The 19683-nt window shown below is 44.6% G+C and overlaps 2 protein-coding genes across 5 annotated transcripts; both read right to left on the bottom strand.

The window, feature by feature from the left end:
- Window positions 1-1641: 1641 nt before the first annotated feature.
- Window positions 1642-4668, bottom strand: nfil3-6 (nuclear factor, interleukin 3 regulated, member 6). 3 transcript variants are annotated; one of them, XM_028986569.1, is made up of 2 exons: window positions 4363-4668; window positions 1642-3677 (listed from the first exon to the last, which is right to left on the bottom strand). In XM_028986569.1, exon 2 carries the CDS (start codon window positions 3605-3607, stop codon window positions 2537-2539), a length of 1071 nt encoding a protein of 356 aa, XP_028842402.1. In that variant the 5' UTR covers window positions 3608-3677; window positions 4363-4668; the 3' UTR covers window positions 1642-2536. The 3 variants fall into 3 exon arrangements, with proteins under 3 accessions (XP_028842402.1, XP_028842401.1, XP_028842403.1); XM_028986568.1 differs by lacking the exon at window positions 4363-4668 and adding an exon at window positions 4147-4334; XM_028986570.1 differs by lacking the exon at window positions 4363-4668 and adding an exon at window positions 4056-4072.
- Window positions 4669-13395: 8727 nt separating this feature from the next.
- Window positions 13396-19240, bottom strand: LOC114793333 (uncharacterized). Of its 2 annotated transcripts, none has more exons than XM_028984989.1 (4): window positions 19084-19240; window positions 16246-18082; window positions 15811-15890; window positions 13396-15117 (listed from the first exon to the last, which is right to left on the bottom strand). In XM_028984989.1, exons 1-4 carry the CDS (start codon window positions 19096-19098, stop codon window positions 15022-15024), a joined length of 2028 nt encoding a protein of 675 aa, XP_028840822.1. In that variant the 5' UTR covers window positions 19099-19240; the 3' UTR covers window positions 13396-15021. The 2 variants fall into 2 exon arrangements, with proteins under 2 accessions (XP_028840822.1, XP_028840823.1); XM_028984990.1 differs by lacking the exon at window positions 19084-19240 and adding an exon at window positions 18263-18848.
- Between the last annotated feature and the right edge of the window lie 443 nt (window positions 19241-19683).

Here is a 19683-nt window from a genome sequence, read left to right as displayed (position 1 = left end):
TATCATTTGAATATTTTTTGGGCCCCGCCTCTTTGTTTCCGGACCGCCGACAACAGCGATATAAAAAAAAAAAAAACACGGCGACGAGCTGCTGAAGCTCTTGCCTTGAAGTTGGCGCCCATCCCCACTCTCCCCTCCCCCAAATCCCACCCCACCCTTCCCTGCCAAGCAGCCCCACCCCACTCCACCCTGCATAGTCCGTGAGAGGGTTTCCATGGCAACTGTCATGCCTCCTGCCTAGCAACAGGCTTTATCTTCTGCTTTTTAAAAAATGGGGTGGGTGCAGGGTTGCGCGAGTGTTTCTGTGCGTGTTTATTGATGGACAGGAAGGTGTTATGTGCCTGAGAGCCACGTAAGGAAACAGACACGCAGACTTGTCTAAATTCCTAACGTCGCACCTTCATCGTGTCCCCGTGGGTGATCAGCGCCATCGCATCCACGCGGACAACAAAGCTGGGGTGTGTTGAGGGAAAGAGGTCACCACCACCACCACATCAGCATGCGGAATGCTCCTGTTACACATAACTAATCACCCGGCATAGAGATGCATCTGCAGCCGCATTGGCACATGCACACGCGCATCCCAGGCATATCTAATATATTCATGTTCAGTTCAATCTACAATAAATAAAGACATTTCAACGGTTTGAATATTGGAAGTACGTGCAACTTTTCAACACGTCATAATGGTGATAAAAAAAAAAATAATTACACTTATATATTCTTTCAAATGGGGTGTTCGAACGTTCTTTTAACATTGTGCACATCGGGCCTTCTTTTACCGCTACGAGGCTGCCCGACATCGGCTGGGTGAGTACAACGTGCGTTTGCTTTGTTGTAAGCACGGGTGATTTATAACCTAAGTAACATTCCCATGCTCTGGTAAACGTGTATCGGACGCGTGTTTGTGCGAGAAAGCACATCCAAAACAAACTAGTCCGGCCACCGCAGAGCGCTCTTCTCCTTCGCACCTCACCCCTCCATCCCCAAAATTGTCGGTAATCATGATAATTGCCCTCCTTTGGGCAGTTGCTGCCTGTCTGAGCGACGGGATGAGTGACAGCTTGGCAGCCAGCAACACTCCAGTCCTCAGAGGAACAGAACGTTCTAACTCTAGACGGAATACACCTCAAGCCCGGCCACATTTCACAACTGACAGACCTCGTGCCACCGGGGCTTTCGCGTTATTAATAGAGCCTGTTGTGTAAATCACCTCCGCCGCCCGACAACGGACAAGTTGAAGCAGGACCAGACATTTTTTTTTTTTTTTGGCAAAGCAGAATAATAATGCTGTGTCTTTTTTTTTTTTTTTTTTCTAGAACTTACAGCTGGGTGGGTTGTTGCACCAAAAATAACCCTTGATTGTTTTGATATGCGAATAAGAGTCATGTATGCACAAAATCGTATATGCAACAGTATGTCAACAGATACAACACTACAGTATTTCCTGAGGTTTTTAAGGTATGTTGTCAATTTAGATTTTTTTTCTATGCAAAAAAAAAGTCATGGGAATGAACAATTGACAGACAGTTAACTTGTATGCCTAGCCCTAATAGACACATAGGTTCTCTAAACACACGATTACCATGAAACAATATTTACATGATATCTGTATCTGAAGTTTGAAACTAAAACACAAAATTTTTTTAATCCCCAAAAGGTTTATTCACATGTACAAAACTGTTTACATAAGCACATGAGACAAGACGCAGTGCAGTTCACCGAAAGTACAGTATACAGGGTGTGTACAATATTAACATACCAGTTGCTATGGCTGAACTAGAGTGGACGAACGTGACGCGTGGACATAGTATTGCTGATATTAGTAGTCCTCCGTTCGCACCCACCCCCTCGTACCCATGAGAAAACATGTTGTCCTTTTAATTGAACTCTTGTTTGCACTGTGCTTTGTAACTCTGGACCGCTGAAGCAAGTGCTTTTTTACGGTGAAAATGAACCCTCTCCACTGTGTGGACTCAGAAAGTCCAGCAGGGGCCTATTTCTGGACCACAGGACATTTTAAATGGAGGCTCAACAGGAACAAGAAGTCCATTTTGAGGCTTCATCATGGGTACCGAGACATTTTGAGATATATTATCAGATATTTTGTTTGCAATGGTACTGGACACTGGACATCCGTGGTACTCGCGTCCCACGCTCATTACCATGGCAATCAGGACCGGTGGGACAGACAGAAGAACAGGTCGAAAACAGAGGAGTGTTTTTGATCACAGCAGGCTTTGATCAAACCCACAATCTCAGATGCCGATAACATCAAATGGGCTTTTGTTGCTAGTGCACCTTTGATTATTTTTTTTAGGTTTTACCGTCCGGACTTGTTTACCTCTGCTACATTAGACAAAGAACCTTGATTCACAATTTTTTGTGTCAGATTTGGCAGAGGTAGGGCTGTTTCGGTCGTTTCCCATCCAATTTTACAGCACCGGTGTTTGTACTCTTCTGGTACGGGAACCAAGGTGATTTTTTTTTTTTTTTTATTTCCCTGGTGGGGTCTCAGTGTTGCTCCTTCCTGGACTTAGTTGGCTTTGGGCAGGAGTTGCTCCGTGAAGAGTCGCTTGAGCTGGGACACCTCGGCACTGAGAGAGCTCAGCTGGGACTTCAGCACACTGTTCTCAGCATGGTACAGCGGGTCGGACTGGCACTGCCTGTACCCGCTGCCAGGGGGACTGAAGTGATGTCTGCTGTCCTCGCCTTCCTGCGGTGGCACGCTCCCGTCGGCGGTGCCGGTCACAAAGTGCTGGCCCCATGCGGAGGGTGGCGGCTGTGCGGGGCCACACCGCTCAATATGGCCGTCTCCTCCGCCGGGCAACTTGAAGCGCAACTTGTGCGGCAGGCTCCTCATCCCATCCCCGTTCTCTGGCCTGTGGGCGGTGCTGACCTGGTGGCCCGCGGGCGAGTGGTGCGCCTCGTAGGCCAGTTCCTCTTTGCCGCAGTGTTCGCCTCGATCGTCAAAAAACACTGGGCTTCCCACGCTGGAGCCACCTCCAGGGGTGGAGAATCCAGAGTCTTCTGACGACGGGCTGCTGGCGTCGGTCCTGACCAGGCCGCCCGCCCGGCGGCTTCCCTGCAGGTGGGTGCCCTGCCCAGGACAGGGGTGGCTGGGCTGAGCTCCGGGGAGGTAGTACTGTGGCGTAACAGGGTTCTGTGCGGACAGGGGAAGGATGGGCGCGTTGGACGGGTCCTTGACCAAACCAAAGCGGAATTTGAGCGCCAGGAGCTCCGCTCTCAGCCGGGCATTTTCCTCCAGCAGCGCCAGGAGGCGGTTCTCCAGCACCATGTCGTTGACGCGTCTTTTCTCGCGCGAGCGCTTGGCCGCCTCGTTGTTCTTCTTGCGCTTGTCCCAGTAGCCGTCGTCCTTTTTCTCGTGAGGAATGAATTCGCGCTTCCGACGGAGTGCCGAGCTCTGACCCGCCGCGCCGGACTCCTCCTTACGCTTCAGGCCGGACGCGCGGCCCAGCAGCGAGCGAGCCAAGAGGCTGCTGGACGTCAGAATGGACACAGCCTCGTCGGCGAAGGAAACGTCCTGCCCGGCGGAGGCCACCTCCAGAGAGTCCTCTTCAAACAGGCTTTTGTTGGAGAAACTCATCTCTGCCACTGCACACAGATGGACTGGGGGTGGTGAAGCCTTGTGCTCTTTTATGTAGCAATCATTCCACCTAGTGGCCAACGAGAGAAATTGCAAGGATTAAATGATTGCGTAAAATCCATTACAACACAACATTACGTAAGGCTACTCCATCATTACAGTAAAAGCGAATCATTTATTTTCTTTCTGAGATTACACTTAATGACCTCATCTAAGATGTTCACCGGGTCACCATGTACTTGTCATTTAGTACATTTTGTTATGGGGCACAAATCTACTGCAAGATTGTGTGCCCAAGTTGCACCACTAAACGTCAAATTCCAATAATTAATACTGAACGCATAATAGTTAATAGTATAATATTTTCAATTAAGAGTATTGCTTAATTGGAACAACAAGTACGGGGACATCGCGTGTCCATAACGCATTTTAAACGAGGAGAGATTACCTTTACATAAACTTTCATCGCTTTCAATTTAAAACAAAAATACATTTTCAACAGAGGCGCCATGTGGCTACACGGTCCACACTTTTACTACCGCAGGCTGCCGGCCGTCTCCATCACGCTCCGTTACGGGCTTTTGTAAGGTTTTCCGGGGACCGCAGATTCGGGTTTTTTTTTCCTGGTCCAGCCAGAAACCCGACGTGGGCGCCACTCGAGATTTTAGCGTCATCGACATTACCGGCACTTCGCAGGAATCGTTGACCTCGTACGGGTTTTACTTTCCAAGCGATTTCCAAGAACTTTTAAATACCTGGAAGAGTCTCGGCCGCAAGAAAAACCAAAAAAAACAACAACAAAAAAAAAAACCAGAAGGAGTCTCGATGGCGACAGACGAAAACAAAAACCAACGACAGCGATCAGAAATCCGGGGCGCCGGTGGTCGTGCTGGATCGCGCCGCCGCCCTGCGCCTCTGGTCCGGCAGGAGCGCCGCAGCCCCTATTTGTGTCTTTGCCCAGGAAGTTCAGGCGAGGACGGCCGCTATCCCGGCTTGAACCGCGCCGCTCCACGCGACCGCGTTCCCGGGGCCGCGCCGCCGAGGACACGCCACGCCACGCCCCCCCCACGCCGCGGCGGAGCCAATCCGCGCCCGGCGCGACCGCGGGCGTCACAATAACCTTTTGGAAACCATTAAGCAACGTTGGCCGGCCAACCAGCCGCCTCGCCTGTCCCCGCCTGCATGGTCCTCGGGGAGGAAAGGTCTTGCTGTATATTTAGAAAACGGCGACGTGACATTCTTCGACGTTTCGCTGTCCCTGAACGTTCATATGACGAGAGCGATTACTTTAAAAGCATGCATCATCATCATCATCATCATCGTAACGAATTAGGCAACAGAAGCCACGTTTATCTTCTGTTAAACAGTTCTGTGAAATTGATCACCGGGCAACATTACGTGTTTGGTGACCTGTAGGTAAAAAGTCGATTAATCGCCACTGTAGCAGATGATGAGCCATAGTGTAGCCATGCTGCATTTATTTATTTTAAAATGCTCCACTAATATTACTTGGGTTTTAAATGCATGACAAGTGAAATTGACAAAAATGTATATACTTATATTATGGAATCAAATCAGTATAATGCAATAACACAGCGGAACACTGACAATATATCAGTAACACAGTACATTTTTATTAAATTAATATTCAGAATGTCAACATGTTATTACCTACCATGGTTCCAGGTTTTTTTTTTTAATCTGCACTGTTACATACTCATGAATGTGTTTCAGGGTTAATACTATTTCTTGTGCAACAGTCCATCAATCAATTAACCTTCTAACACCTTTCGAAACATCGGCAGATAAGATTGATTGTGTGTGCGATGTTAAATGCTCACAGGCCCGCTGTACCATTGTTTTTTTTTACTGTAAACAAATTGAATGTCTCTGAAAAGCCAGGCATTCTATGAGTCCCGTAATCTCCTGTGATTTGTGAGGTCACTAATCTGCAGCAGTGTTTGCAGAACACATGATGTGAGCTGGGCCAGGGTCAACAGGATTCTGCTGCATCTGGGTGTGTAGACAGCGTCGCAGCAACGGCACCGGGGCTCCACCAACTTGTCGTGGCCCCGGTGTCAAACGTGGGCCGCTAATTTGCAAAAACGGTGAAACCAAAACTGCATACGGTGGAAGTAGCCTAGTGGGTAAAATGAAGCAGATGACCACAAAGTCATAGGTTTTATGACCTCATGCCTACCACTGTGTCGTTGTTACAAACTACTGTTTGTAAGTCTCGTAAATACGTGAATATTGAGAGGTGAAAACGAGTCTAATGGAAAATATGTTGATGGAGGGATATTTGAAGTGACATTTCTAAGAGGGCAAACAGTAATTGCTGTAAGTTGTAATTACATATAATGATTAGGTAATGTATACAGGTGGCTTGTGCCATTAAAAGTATTTTAGGGCAATTCCTTACAGAGGAGAATACTGAACACTCAAGTTTCCACATGCCTGGTCTAAATCACTGCTGCCTTCTCATCAGATCACTGAAATATGGTTATTGACTTAAGTTTGTAATTTGTCAATGCACAAGTTCACATTTACATTTAAGGCATTTTGCAGACACCCTTATCCAGAGCGACTTACAAAGTTACAAAGCTGAAGTGACCATTTTGTTATGGCCTAATTTTGCAAAAAAAGCGTACATAGGAAATGTACATCTGGGATGTGGTCACAGTCTATCTGGTGTCAGCAAATTCCAAACTTGAGTTAGCAACTGATACATAAAACCCATATAAAGGAAACATGTCATCAGAAATTAGTTTTGTTTTACATGAGACACCGTAAAGATCTTGACTCTTGGATATAGCCATAACAGTACAATCTTTCTGAAACAATGCTTCTGAATATTTTGCCTCTACAATTTGGACTTTTGTTGGGAGCCCCGCAGTTGCACCTTTTGAGGCGGGGTTATGCCACAGTGCCCCTGACCCACCAGGTGGCATCAAGTCACATGTATGCTGGGTCCTAATCACCCACACCTGTTTCGGGTTTAGAGGTAAATGTTAAACAGTGTCTCATGACACTGTTCTGCAGTGAGTGTCCTGCTTTATCTGGAGTGCTATGTCTTCTTGAGTTTCCTGTTTTGTGTATTTCCTGTTTTTGCGTTTATTGTCATTTATGAAACCACTCTAACCCATGTCCACCAAAACATGAGTATTAGACCACGGAGCATTGGAAGAAGGTCACCTGGTCTGATGAATGGTCTTTTATGTTATGGGAAGGACATGGCACCAGGATCCAGTGTGGGAAGAAAGCAAGTCAGGAAAGGCAGTGTGACAATTCGGACGATGTTCTACTGTGAATACTTGGGTCTTGTGCTCCACCCCAGTCACTTGAGAACTATAAAACCTAAAAAAAGTCACAGGTTCAAACCCCACGTGTTACCATTGTGTCCCTGAGCAAGACAATTAACCTTGCGGTCAGGAGGACCGTCCACGTAACTACTGATTGTAAGCCGTTTTGGATTAAAGTGTCAAATGAGAGTAATGTATTGGTATTCCCTTAAGGCAGTTCTCTCTTTCAGAGGAATAATGGCAGATAACTGCAGAATGGTTCATCTGTGGCATGTGCTGCAAGTACAAGTCCAATCTAAGGATTTACTGGACAAACCATCTGCTACTGATGGTGCCAGATCCCATATTATACCGTACTAAGTCTAATGAAGTCCATGCCACGATGGGTCAGGGCAGTTTTGGAGGCAAATAGGGCAATTGGGGGGGGGGGGGGGGGTAGGTGGTGATAAACTGTAGAGGAACTGTTGAACTGTTATCACCCCCTAAACATGTGGGTCAAGCTCTGAGAACATCTCGTTGTTCCAAGAGGATTACATGTTTTCTTTGGTGCCAAACACAGTGTTGTTGTTTTTTTGACAGTCGCTAACCACCAAGGCAGAGCGCCAGGAACCCTGACAGTGTTCCTCTGCCCAGCTATAAATATCTCATCTTGTCAGGTGCCACCAAAGGACAGTTTTAGCAGACAATCAATGTTCTTAGTGCCTGTCAGGGCCATGACTAGGCAACAGTCCCAATATTGTTGTGTGCACTCAGAAGCCACGTCTCGTCCTTCTGGCCTTTTCTCTGCAGTGATGTTAGCTCAGGCCAGTGGGCCATGCTGGTAAGAGCTTTGAAACTGGCCCAACTCCATGAACAGCTCAGTATGTGATAAGGCCAGAGTACTAAGAACTTTGACATACTGCGCTATTTAACTCTAATGACCCTCTGACTTATCACACAGTGGCCAGGATGTCACTGAACCACTGGGCCTAGTGGCCATCTGTGTCATACATTGGTGTCCTCATCCAGTCTTGTATTCTTTGCTAGCCCATTATAATAAAAAAACATGTATGCAATACATACATGTACATAATATGAAGATAATTATGACAGCCACCAATACCACATGTCTTTGAAAGACCACATGTCTTTTTTGCTGTTCTCTTGTGGGACAGGATATTTATGTAATGCCCAAGGGTCTATGAAGTGTATTGTGAACACACAACAACAACAACAACAACAGTTATTTCTTATATAGCCCAAAATCACATACAGAATGTCTCAATGGGCTTTGACAGGCCCTACAGTTGACACCCCACACATGAGACCCTTCTGCACACAGAGAAAAACTCCACACACCCCAGCATAGATGCACACTCTGATTCTGCAGCAGTGAGATGTATGGCTGCACATGGCTAAAAATAGCCCGTGACTCAGACTTGGTGAGTAGTGGGTCTTTTATGTAACCAGGAACCCTCACTACTTCATCCAAATATGAAGTGATGCGCATACGCATACACACACGTCGCTCGATCACGCACAATCAAAAGGAAACATCACTCTCTCTCTCAGAAACACAAAAGGGCGACACAAAATACTCGATACATGATTAAAGAAAAAAATCTGAGGAATGCAGGACGCGGGGCACCTCTTCCTTAGAATTCTATTCTTGGGCTCCCAAATACGTCAACACGTTGCTATGGCAACTGCCGCTGGTTGCTAAGATGCAGGTGGAGGGTTATGAAATAATTATAAACAAATAAGATGGGAACATCAGTAGCGTCACAAATGCACCTGATGAGAACGTATTTCTCAGAACATCGCTCATGCACTCCAGGATAAAAGTGGACTTTATCCTCAGTGCTCCGTCGTTCAGTGAGTAAATCTGTCACTGAATAAATATGTTGTTTTATTAAAGAACATTGATTTTGAATTCCAAGAAGCCCACTTACTTCCTGATATACAGGACATTAAATTCCCATAATTTGGACAGACCCAAAACAGACAATATACTGCTGCATTTCAAAAAGGCTAAACATTCAACCCTTCATCCCCAACCATGTATTAACTGTATTAATGAAAATACACTAATAAATTACATGGAGATTTTTGATTGAAAGTGAAAGTGAAGCGATTGTCATTGTGCCACCTTCAGTGGCACCTTGGTGGTTCGGGGATTCAAACCTTCTGATTACGGGTCTGTTTCCTTACCCGCTAGGCCCAAATTGATCCTTCTATTTAATATTCTGACGTCATGAACTGAATTATGAAGACATGTGGCCTTTTCACAACACTCCAATTTATTGAAATGAACTAGTGTTGGACCATATAACACATGCTCAATTTCACCCTTTCAATTTTAGCTGTTTCTTAACATGGTCAGCGGTTTAAAACACAAAAAGCTTTGTTACGGGGTCTCCTGAGCTGCACGTGACAAATGAAATGGACTGAACGCAGAAGACGGTAAGATATCGAATCAGTGGAACTGACGGCTGCTGTCCCTTGACAACTTGCTTTAATAATAGCCTGCCGGGACGTGTGGCGGTCTCGGATGTTATTCTGCAGTATGAAAGGGAGGCACTGTTCACTCCTGCACCCGGAGGAAAAGAGGTGAACGGCGAGGAAGAGAGCGAGGGGGCAAGCGAGAGCATGACTCTGGTTATGTAACCCATGCTGTGCACTTGCATAATACGTCCATAATCAGTCAGGAGGACGAATATAGATGGCCCAGTTCCCTCGCTGCTGCACGCTGCTGGTTCAGTGTCCTGAACCCTGGGGTTACTGGGAACTTTCGTACGCTTTCTGATTTGTGGTGTCCATGTATGCATCGACTTCACAGCACTTCAGCTCTTTACCGCAGCGCATTCTTACACAAATGATTATTCATGCAGACCTTCGGCTCTTTTTGCCATCACTGTTTTAATCTCCCTTCGCCAAGGTAGCCTACGCCGCTGCGAAGCGATTAACTTGCTCGCGTGCACGTGGGCGTTACCCCTGTCGGGGCCTAGGCCCTGTTTATGTCCACAGCTTTGGAGGAAGGACTGCGCGGCCCCGGTCCCGGTCCCCGGCCTTTGCCTTACTTATGCGGAATGCGGGGGGGCTGGTCCTGTGTACGAGGTTTTGCTGCTTGCAACAGACACTTAGCAGAGGCGTGTTTGTTCAGTTCTATTCTGTTCTACTTTGCTCTACAAACGACATACCTTGCTGCACGTTCTGAAGCGATCTGCACACCAATACATCTCCTGACCTGAGAAGGGGTGGGTCACAAAAAGATCAGCAAGTTGCCACACAGGAAATGACATGACACAGGAAACTATGCTGAACCATGCTGTTCCAACCTTAAAAAGGACAGGAGAGACAGAAGAGGCCGGGAGGACACGGGTCCTAAAGCAGCAGTCCTCTGTATAAAATATTTGGACATGCCCCGCCCCAGGTTTGGAGCTCCTGTTGTAATCTCCACGTGTTTCACTGAAGTCGCTACAGCGTCTAATTCAAACAATTTCATTCCTTCAAAATATCATTACACATCATTATAGAAGAGGGGGCAAATGCAAGCTAAAAGGGGTTCTACAGATAAATAAATGCTTTTGATCAATTCAACTGCTTCCATTTATGGATAATCAATTTTTCTGAGGTAGCAAGGGAAGGGAAAGCCAATGCACAAGCATTTTGAGACCACGTCTACTTTTGGCGACTGTTCTTCTGGAGTTTGGCCTTTGAACTTTAACTGAACTGACTTTAGGATTTTCAAGTGTTACAGGTCAGGCAACACATTCTCTCACTGGAAACAAGATATTTTATTCTCTTGTGCAAGAAAAATGACCAGTAGCCTGTAAGGACGCGTTGGTGTGAGCAGCACACTATCTCATTCATTAGGTCAGTTTCCAGAAAAAAAGGCTGAGATGCGATTTGCATGTGGCGCCATTGTCACTATATCTGAGTCACTGGTGTGGTAGGTGGTGTGTAGATGTTGGAATTGTCTTGGTAGGAGTGGATCGGGATTTTTTACACTCATCAGTGATGAATAGGGTGGTTATGATTTCCACACAAATACAAATTGTCCCTTTCTAGGCAGTGGCGGCCTAGCGGTTCAGGAAGCGGCCCAGTAATCAGAAGGTTACTGGTTCGAATCCTGATCCACCAAGGTGCCACTGAGCAAAGCACCATCCCCGCACACTGCCTCTCATGGCTGCCCCCTGCTCACCAAGGGTGATGGTTGAAAGCAGAGGACACATTTTGTTGTGTCACAGTGTGCTGCGCTGCAGTGTTCCACAACGACAATTGCCTCACTCAAGCATCAGTTGAGGGTTCATATCTATATCTGTGTGATCTTTTTTTGTGTGTGTGTCTGCTGTCTATCACACTTTCATGTCACCTCCAGTGTAGTAGAATGATCTAAAGAGCTTTGCCTGGAATGACTTCCAACCCTGAAAACACTCTTGATCAGCTAAGAGTGGATTCTGTCCCAGATGACCCCTCACACATGCAATGAAAGATACTTATTCAACATTTTTTTGCTGATTTAAATGTCACTATCTTTCAAATGTCTCCTGCATATTAGCCTGTTTACTAACTATTTCCCTTTGCCTTTTTTCAAGGCGGCCTGGGTTTCTCCTGGCAATCTTGTATAATTTGAAAATTGCCCATTGTGTGTGGGAGGTTACCTCTGCATAACTGTCCTTTTAAGCTGTTTAGCCACAAATGCGAGGAAAAAGAAAAGGTCATTTTAAAGCCTGGCTGATCTCAGATTTTCAGCCTCGCTGTTACAATAGTGGTGGTTGTTGTCGACGCTTATGATGCTGGATTACAGGGCTCACAATTGCGCTGTTGTTCTATCCGAGGGGGGAGGGCGAAGAAGGACGGACTGATAATGAAAGAGGGAGAGGTTTTATGAGGACAAAGGCTCATCACAACGAAGCCATGTGATGTTGCTCATGCATCGGCCTCCTGGCCAGTGACAAGCCGCAGCATGTGTGTCTGGACAGTGCATCCAATTCGGCTCAGGTATAGACACACAATATCTGCTGTGGAGAGAGGATGTGCATGTAGGCAGGAGTAACGGGCTTTTAGCCAGGGGATTCGCGTGACGCACGCAAGTCATATTTCTGGATTTCATCAGACAGGCCACTCGTTTGAAAAGAGGATGGGTGGGATGAGCTTATGAACAACAGAGGGTGGTCTAGAAGACCTTTTAGAGGCATGTCTGATGGTATAACAGGGGTGAATCATTCACTCCCCTCCAACTACTACTTGACCTGAGGGATTTTGAATTTATATTATTGTAGGGATTTCATGTTCTGTTCAAGCACACACACACAAAGTAATAGAATTTGGATTACTGTGATGGACGAAGTACAGAATCCGTGTACTTGAGTTAAAGTAAAGAAACATAAGGTACACTTTACTCCATTGTATTTAAAAGTCCTCCCTTAAAAATACCACTTGAGTACAAATGTACCAACACTAAAAGTACAGTGATAAATTATTTATATAATGTGCTATTATTCATTTTGTATGAGCTTTTGCCTCATTTTAGCTAAAAACACGGTTACCTTTGGCACAGCAATCCTTTAACAGAATTTGTCTGACGTTCATTAAAATGATCATAAGCACAAAATATTGAATTAAAGTGATTATGTGATTATGTATTATGTGAAACACAGTGACATTGAAACAAAGGGTTTGATAACAGGATAAGTTTAGTTACTAACCACTGAAGTCAGATTTTCTATAATTGGAATTGGTGTCTATAAATTCAGAAGAAAGACACATAGGTGATGTTAGGTGATGTTGCAGTACTAAACAAGAGAGGAGGGTTACAAAATGCTTGCTGTATAGTTTTTGTCATCTTCAAAGCTGCACATCAGATTTTAATGGTCTCAGCAAACATCAAAAATATTTCTCAACTAGACATGTAATTGCATTAGATGCAGATTGTGCGGATTATTTGTAAAAAAAATATTTATGCGTTATTAAGTCACCCGGGGGTTATAAAATAAGAAACAGTTATGCAACAGTTATGTCACTAAGTAATAAGTAAAAAAGAACAACAGTAGAAAGTAAGCCATTTTACTTTGAAATGTAGTGGAATTAAAGTAAAAAGTTAGTAAAGTACAGATACCTGAAAAAAAAAAAATTAAAGTACAGTAGCAAATTATATTTACTTCATTTTCTGTCCACCATTCTGTCCACTGATTATAACATGTACACACACACACACACGCGCAAGGCATACTGCCATGCCTGTAGTGATTGTAGCAAGTTAAATAAAAAATATAAAAATATTATAATAAGGCTGTGAATGATGACAGCACAGAAACATGTACACATATTCATGTATCAACTGTGTTACCGAAAATAAATATATGAATACTAATATGAATGAATACTGTTATTCACATAATTAAGCCATTCATTTAAGCCGTGTTCATGTCCCATCCCAGTATCTTGTGTTAGTATTAAGTAGTGTTCTTTGCAACAGGAAAGAAAAAATCTAGAGTCGTAGAGTCTAGATCTGAGTCAATCCACACCATTTATTAAAACCTCCATGACTCACAAAATACTGGAACACTTCCACTTGAATGAGGAATTCTATTCCCCTACTTCAGTTACAATTAATTATTAAAGTCCTGAAGGGGAATAATCCATTCTCCTATAGTTCCACAAAAAAATCTGCCCTTTTTTTGTTTATGTCTTGCACATCCTGTTTTTACATGCAGCTTTATCACATTGACTCATAGAGACATGCTTTTCATGCTGTTCACACGTCCCTTAAAACACCCACCAAAGGCCAAACTCGGATTATTCAACTATGCTAATAAGAAAACACTACCTTGAGGTTTATCTCATTAAATGCTTCACTGTTCAATGGAACTGGCCTCCAAAAAAATAAAAATTTTCATAACACAGTTTTTAACCGACACTGGAAAATTGGGTGGTTATTACTGGGTACGCACACAGTTATTTGTAGGGTTTTAGGATTTATTGCGAGGCTTTTTTGGCCATTGTCTTTTCAGGTTTTAAATAATTTTACAGTGTGATTTTAAATAGATAGTTATGATAGTTATGATAAGAAGCGCAACCAATGTCGTGGCTGCGCCGTGGCGAGGGCGGATCATGAATTAACAGAATTAAAGGATTTGCGTTTTAGATAGCATGCTGGTGACTCACCACTCAGTAAGAGTTATGTAAGAGGGTCTTTTTTCATGTGTTGACAACATCCCAGATTTGCAATGTCCTTCTAATGCCTTTGAAGAAATTCGAAGACTATGCCTGCCTGTCCATTAGTCTAATAGCTTCCCCTTCTGGTGAAACATGGCATTACATGAGCTGTCATTTCTCTGAATTTTGGGGTGATTATCTTTTTTGTACCAGACAGCTTTTTTTGGAGTATTTCTCCTTGCTTGCATATACCAAATGATGCATGTGCATTTGATACCCATGTGTGATTTATACATCTAAAATTATTACATAAAATATTAAAAGCAAAAATTTCCCAAGGACGGCAATGAATACTAAAAAGAAACAAAGATGAATTTTTCAAAATAATTAAAGTTACATGGCTAACAACCACTAACTGTTTATTTCCTAAAGAAACATGTCTTCATTTCCAAGTTTTTCCCCCACTCAGATCCAAAACAGTACTGTACAATGTGTTTATCAGATCTTTCGAACAGACTGTTCTAAAGCACTGTTTGTAACAGTTTCTGAAGCTCATATTCATCAGATTCATTTACGGTTATGTGAATTCATTGGTATTATTGACCTTCTAATGGGCAAAAACCTTTTACCAAATTAGGCAAAGCATTCTGTGCATGTTAGAAGATTAAAGTGCACGCTAGGAATGCAATGCAACGCCTTTAGTAAACCCCTTGTAAAACTCAATATTATGTACGCTCAGGTTTACAAGGATGAAAATTTAACAAGCTCAATATAACAGCCATTTTTCACAGGATAAACTGTGTTAATTATAGTCCTGTACTTTAAATAGCCTTGGACAACAAGAACCAGATTGGGTGTGTGTGTATGCAATGCTTCATAAGTGTGTCTCAGTATTCTTGCTGGCAGTTGGGTGATCAGGTCAGCTCCACTGGTCTGTAGATGTGTGAGTTTAGACTGCATAGGCACCCTGCTTCAGTCTTCTTCTTCCCCACAGCCATTCACCATTCCCGTTTCCCAGCGTTGCCAGAGGGCAGATCTTTGACTTGCTAGCTTTGGAGGTCTGAGTTCCTACAAACATCACATTTAAAACACTCAACAAGTGAGAAACTTCCACCAACAGTTAGATAAAAGGCTTGCTATGACAGCTATGAAAAGAAATTTCTTAACAAAACAGTGGTGCTTACGTTCTTGAAAAAAAAACATCACCAAAATCTTTCAGAGGTACGTTTTTTTCTCAGTGATCAATATTCAGAGCACATATAGTACAGGCCAAAAGTTTGGACACACCTTCTCATTCAATGTGTTTTCTTTATTTTCATGACCATTGACGTTGGTAGATTCTCACTGAAGGCATCAAAAATAGGAATGAACTCATATGGGGTAATGTACTTAACAAAAAAAGGTGTTTTTCTTTGCTCTGATTACTGCTTTGCACACTCTTGGCATTCTCTCGATGAGCTTCAAGAGGTCGTCACCTGAAATGCTTTTCCAACAGTCTTGAAGGAGTTCCCAGAGGTGTTTAGCACTTGTTGGCCCCTTTGCCTTCACTCTTTGGTCCAGCTCACCCCAAACCATCTCGACTGGCTTCAGGTCCAGTGACTGTGGAGGCCAGGTCTCCACTTCTTGTTAAGTACATAACTCCACATGTGTTCATTCATAGTTTTGATGCCTTCAGTGAGAATCTTCTTCTCTTCTTCTTCTTAAAAACTATTATCAGGAATGACATTCTTTTTTTTTATACTTTAAGTATAACGGCATTACCTGTGTTTCACTTGGCTGCTTCACATTCTCACTGGAAGGAGGGGGCCAGATAAGCTCCAGTTTTCCTCGAGACTGTTGATCTAATTCACACATTTCATTTTTTATGAGTTTCTGAAAATATACAGTTACTAATGATCTAAAGTACTACAGGCTTTAGGTTCAGCACAAATGACCCAAGATCAACTAACAGATCAATCCTCGAACTGTATTTGATTGTGGAAAAAAATATGCTAGACAAAGTAGCTTTCCAGGAAACTGGACCTCTCACATGGGACATCAGGGACCAATTTCACCAGGTGTTCCCCACCCCTGCTTTAAGGGATGGGCATTCCCAGATCAGAAATGAAATATGATTTTGGGTCAACCAACCCAAACCCAAATGCTTTGTGAAATAATAATTGAGGTCTTTTCATTTATCACCCTGCTTATTCCCACCTGTTTTTGAAGGAACTGCTTCAGTTTGGGTGTTTGGCGTATTTGTTGAGCCGCAGCTGTGCTTCCAAGCCCTGTCGTCTCCGTAAAGACCCATTCGCAGTTGTCTAAGTTCTCTTTCCCGCTCCCGTGCCTCTCGGATTTCACGGGCCACATCTGGCCTGAGAGCCAATGAAGGGCGGAGTTTACAGAAGGGGTTCCCTCTGTACAGAGCGGAACCTTCTTCCTCCTCGTCATTCTCATCTTCCTCGTCCCCTCTCCTCTTTGGTTCCTCCTCCTCATTAGTCAGTCTTGTGAAAAGACACCCTGTGCTGAGGGAGGGACGTAAGGACCTCTTGCGATAGACCTGCGCGACTACAAGGGTGACATCACCATCGAGGACTATCCTTTTCCTCTCCGTCCCGTCAGCCATGGTCTGAGAGTCCAGTTGGTCAGAAGGACCTGTCCTGTTGCTATTAAACCAGGCAGCCTGCGTCTCGGGTGCCTGCCTGTGCAGATCCAAGCTTCGTGTTCGCTCCAACACTGAGATGCAGGGGAAGGTCAGACACAAGGAAGCGCTGGCTAATGACGTGGTGGACTTTGAGTAGGACAGGAAGCCCATTTGGGTGACCTGAGGCTTTACCTTAACTGGCCTGCCCTGCTGGAAGGCCTCGAACATCTGCTTTCTCTCACGAAATTGTTGCACAGAACCTCTGCTGTAGTCACCACAGGCCCTGCCTTGTCTATTCAAGGCTTCTTGACTTTTGTCCGTCTTTTGTAGACACCTGGTTCTGTAGACCTCTGCCACAGTCTGACCGTCTCTGCAGCCCCGCGGGCGCTGTTGGGTAAGATCCTTCTGACCCTTGGCTTTGAGCTCCAAGTCCAGAGGGAGATGTTGGTGTTTAGCGGCAGCTGCCACGGTGGCAGCTTGAAGCTCCTGGGCACTGCAAGGAGAGAAGTCAGCAGATACCCCGCTGTCACTCTGATCATCATCACTCGAGCTGTGAGCTGGAGGAAGCAGCGATCCCTCTACTGCTCCTGATGTTTGTCTGCTTGAAGGGCAAGCAGGGCTGTCATACCCATTCGTTGTGTCTGCCTTCTCGCCATCTTCTGTGTCTTCCTTGGCTACCCGAGGCTCAAACACCTCGCCCTGTCTCTGCTGGACCAGCTGAAGGCGATGGAGCAGCAGCTCTCCCTGCTGACTGTCCTGTATGACAGCGCCCTGAGATGAAAATTCAAACTGTTGTTCATGTGCAAGGTCTTCCGGAAGGTTTGGAGTGTGGTTGACTTCGTCACTGCAAATGCGGTTCTTTACGTTGTCTGTGGCTGCAAAGCTCACCGTACTCTCTTCAGCGGCACTTGTGGTTTCGATGGGTCCCACCTCTTTCTTCTCTGCAGGATTTTTTTCATCACCTTCTACATATTCTGATGTTTTTGATGCCTCGTGTGCCGCAGAGGAATTGGTGGCTTGCCATGTGGAATTCATATCATCCACGGTCTCTGGTTCAGACCTAACAGGCTGTTTGTCTATCAAGTTCTTAGCTTCACTGGATGCACATGCTCCATTTATACCTGATTTGGAAAGTTCTGCCACACTACGTTCTGATGTCTTGGAGTCAGGGCATGGTGTGGGAACGAGAAAGACCTCATCGTCCATGCAGTCCGGGCTGAAGAGACAGGCAAGCCTCGCAGGAGACGGCGACTCTGACCTCTCTCCTACAGCGGGAGCGGCATGCGTCTGTTCTGTTTTCATGTCGTAATCAAGTTCCTCGTCCACAGAGGCTGCCCTGCCACGGCTGGGCTCTGGCTCTGGCTCTGTTTCCATAGCGATGATGCAAAATTTCTCTCGATTTACTCTGATCTGGGAGAAGAGAAACAAAGACATAAGCAATTAAATCCCTAAAAATGTGTATTGGACAGTGAACTAAGAAGAGTCATTTGGCAACAGTGCAAACCTCTGACTTTAAACGACTTATGTGAGGTGATATAAGAGACCCTTATGTCAGTTAAAAAATTAACTGAATTGCTGTACGTAGGTTACCAATCATTTTGTCACCGGTGCGTGTAGTCCTGCATGGGCCGCTCCGCTGCAAGAAGGTCCGGCACTTTCATGCTGACCAGCGAAGAAACGATAATCAGCTTTACTGCTATGATGCCCGTAAAAAGTGTGGCTTTGCCCTTGACCCCTGCCTCTTGGACCGCGGCGTTATAAAAAGGCTGAATTGCATCATTTGGAAAATGTACCTTTGCTTTAATTTGACATCGAATCTAGAGGGCGGCTCTAAAGGTGGTGCCTTTCAACACATGCCAGGCAAGTTAATGTCACAACACATATTTACCTACTCTTACACACGTCTCTGTGGCGGCAGAGCATTGCAACTAATCATGTCCTTACACAAATTTAATTGATTTAACTTTTCAAGTAATTACAAAGGTTTTTGTCGTGAGGGGAACGTGAGATTTGTGGACACGTCCTGTCTCCGCAGCCATCCTCAGCTCAGGATGTGCTTTGGAAACACACCTGTCTAATCTATCACCACGCACAGCATACGATTTATAGTGCTATAATTATCCTTGGGATTTAAAGCCGTTCTTGCTGCCGTTGGATTATGTGCATGCAACATTGTGTTGTTGTATGCGTTAAAAACAATGCAGATTAGCACAGTTCAAATGGATTATTGTGCATCTTCCGTCGTGGATGAGCCGTGAGCGTTACAGGACGTCCACAGCACAGATAGGAATTATCGTGCATTTGAAATGTATGGCAGAGCTCCCCAGACCAGTATGTTAGCTACAGATGCTTCAGTAGGGGCACTACAGAACAGAAAACCTACAAATTTGGGAGAAAGGTGAATGGCTTACCTGTTTGATCAGCATGCGCAGCTAACACTGACACTGTCAACACTGACTTGGTCCACGATGGGCAGGGACGGACGACATCACCTCCTAAATCACTCTCTCCTCCCCCCGCGGGAACACACGCACACACACACCTCATCCTGTACGGCGACCTGGACGCCCTGTACCTCTACTCACCTGCAGTGGCAGCAGGACGTGGGGGGGTCACCTGAGGCTGGGCTGTAATTCTGAGCTGCTGCAGCGAAAACAACACGCCACCAGCCCTGTGGCAGGCTGCAGGCTCATCGTTTAAAGTTTTTTTTTATATATTAACTACCTTACGTTTTCATTGACTAGTAAAATCAGATTATGAATGATGAAAAAAAAACTCATTTATGATGAATCTGTAATATTAGCATTTTCTTTGCAGATGTCTTATTATTCTTTATATAAAACAATTGGGACTGATTTTTTTTTTTTGTCTTTTATGTTTTATACTGAGACCATGTTCACTTAACATATATATAGGGGACTAGAGTTAATAGAGTAAAATAAACGGCTACTTTAACTGTTTAACGTGTATAAGGTTGAACTTGTTTAACTAAATGAACTAAAAAACACTAA

The sequence above is a fragment of the Denticeps clupeoides genome, chromosome 7, assembly GCF_900700375.1.
Source record: "Denticeps clupeoides chromosome 7, fDenClu1.1, whole genome shotgun sequence".
NCBI classification, from domain to species: Eukaryota; Metazoa; Chordata; class Actinopteri; order Clupeiformes; family Denticipitidae; genus Denticeps; species Denticeps clupeoides.
This window is presented reverse-complemented; position numbering and strand designations above follow the sequence as displayed.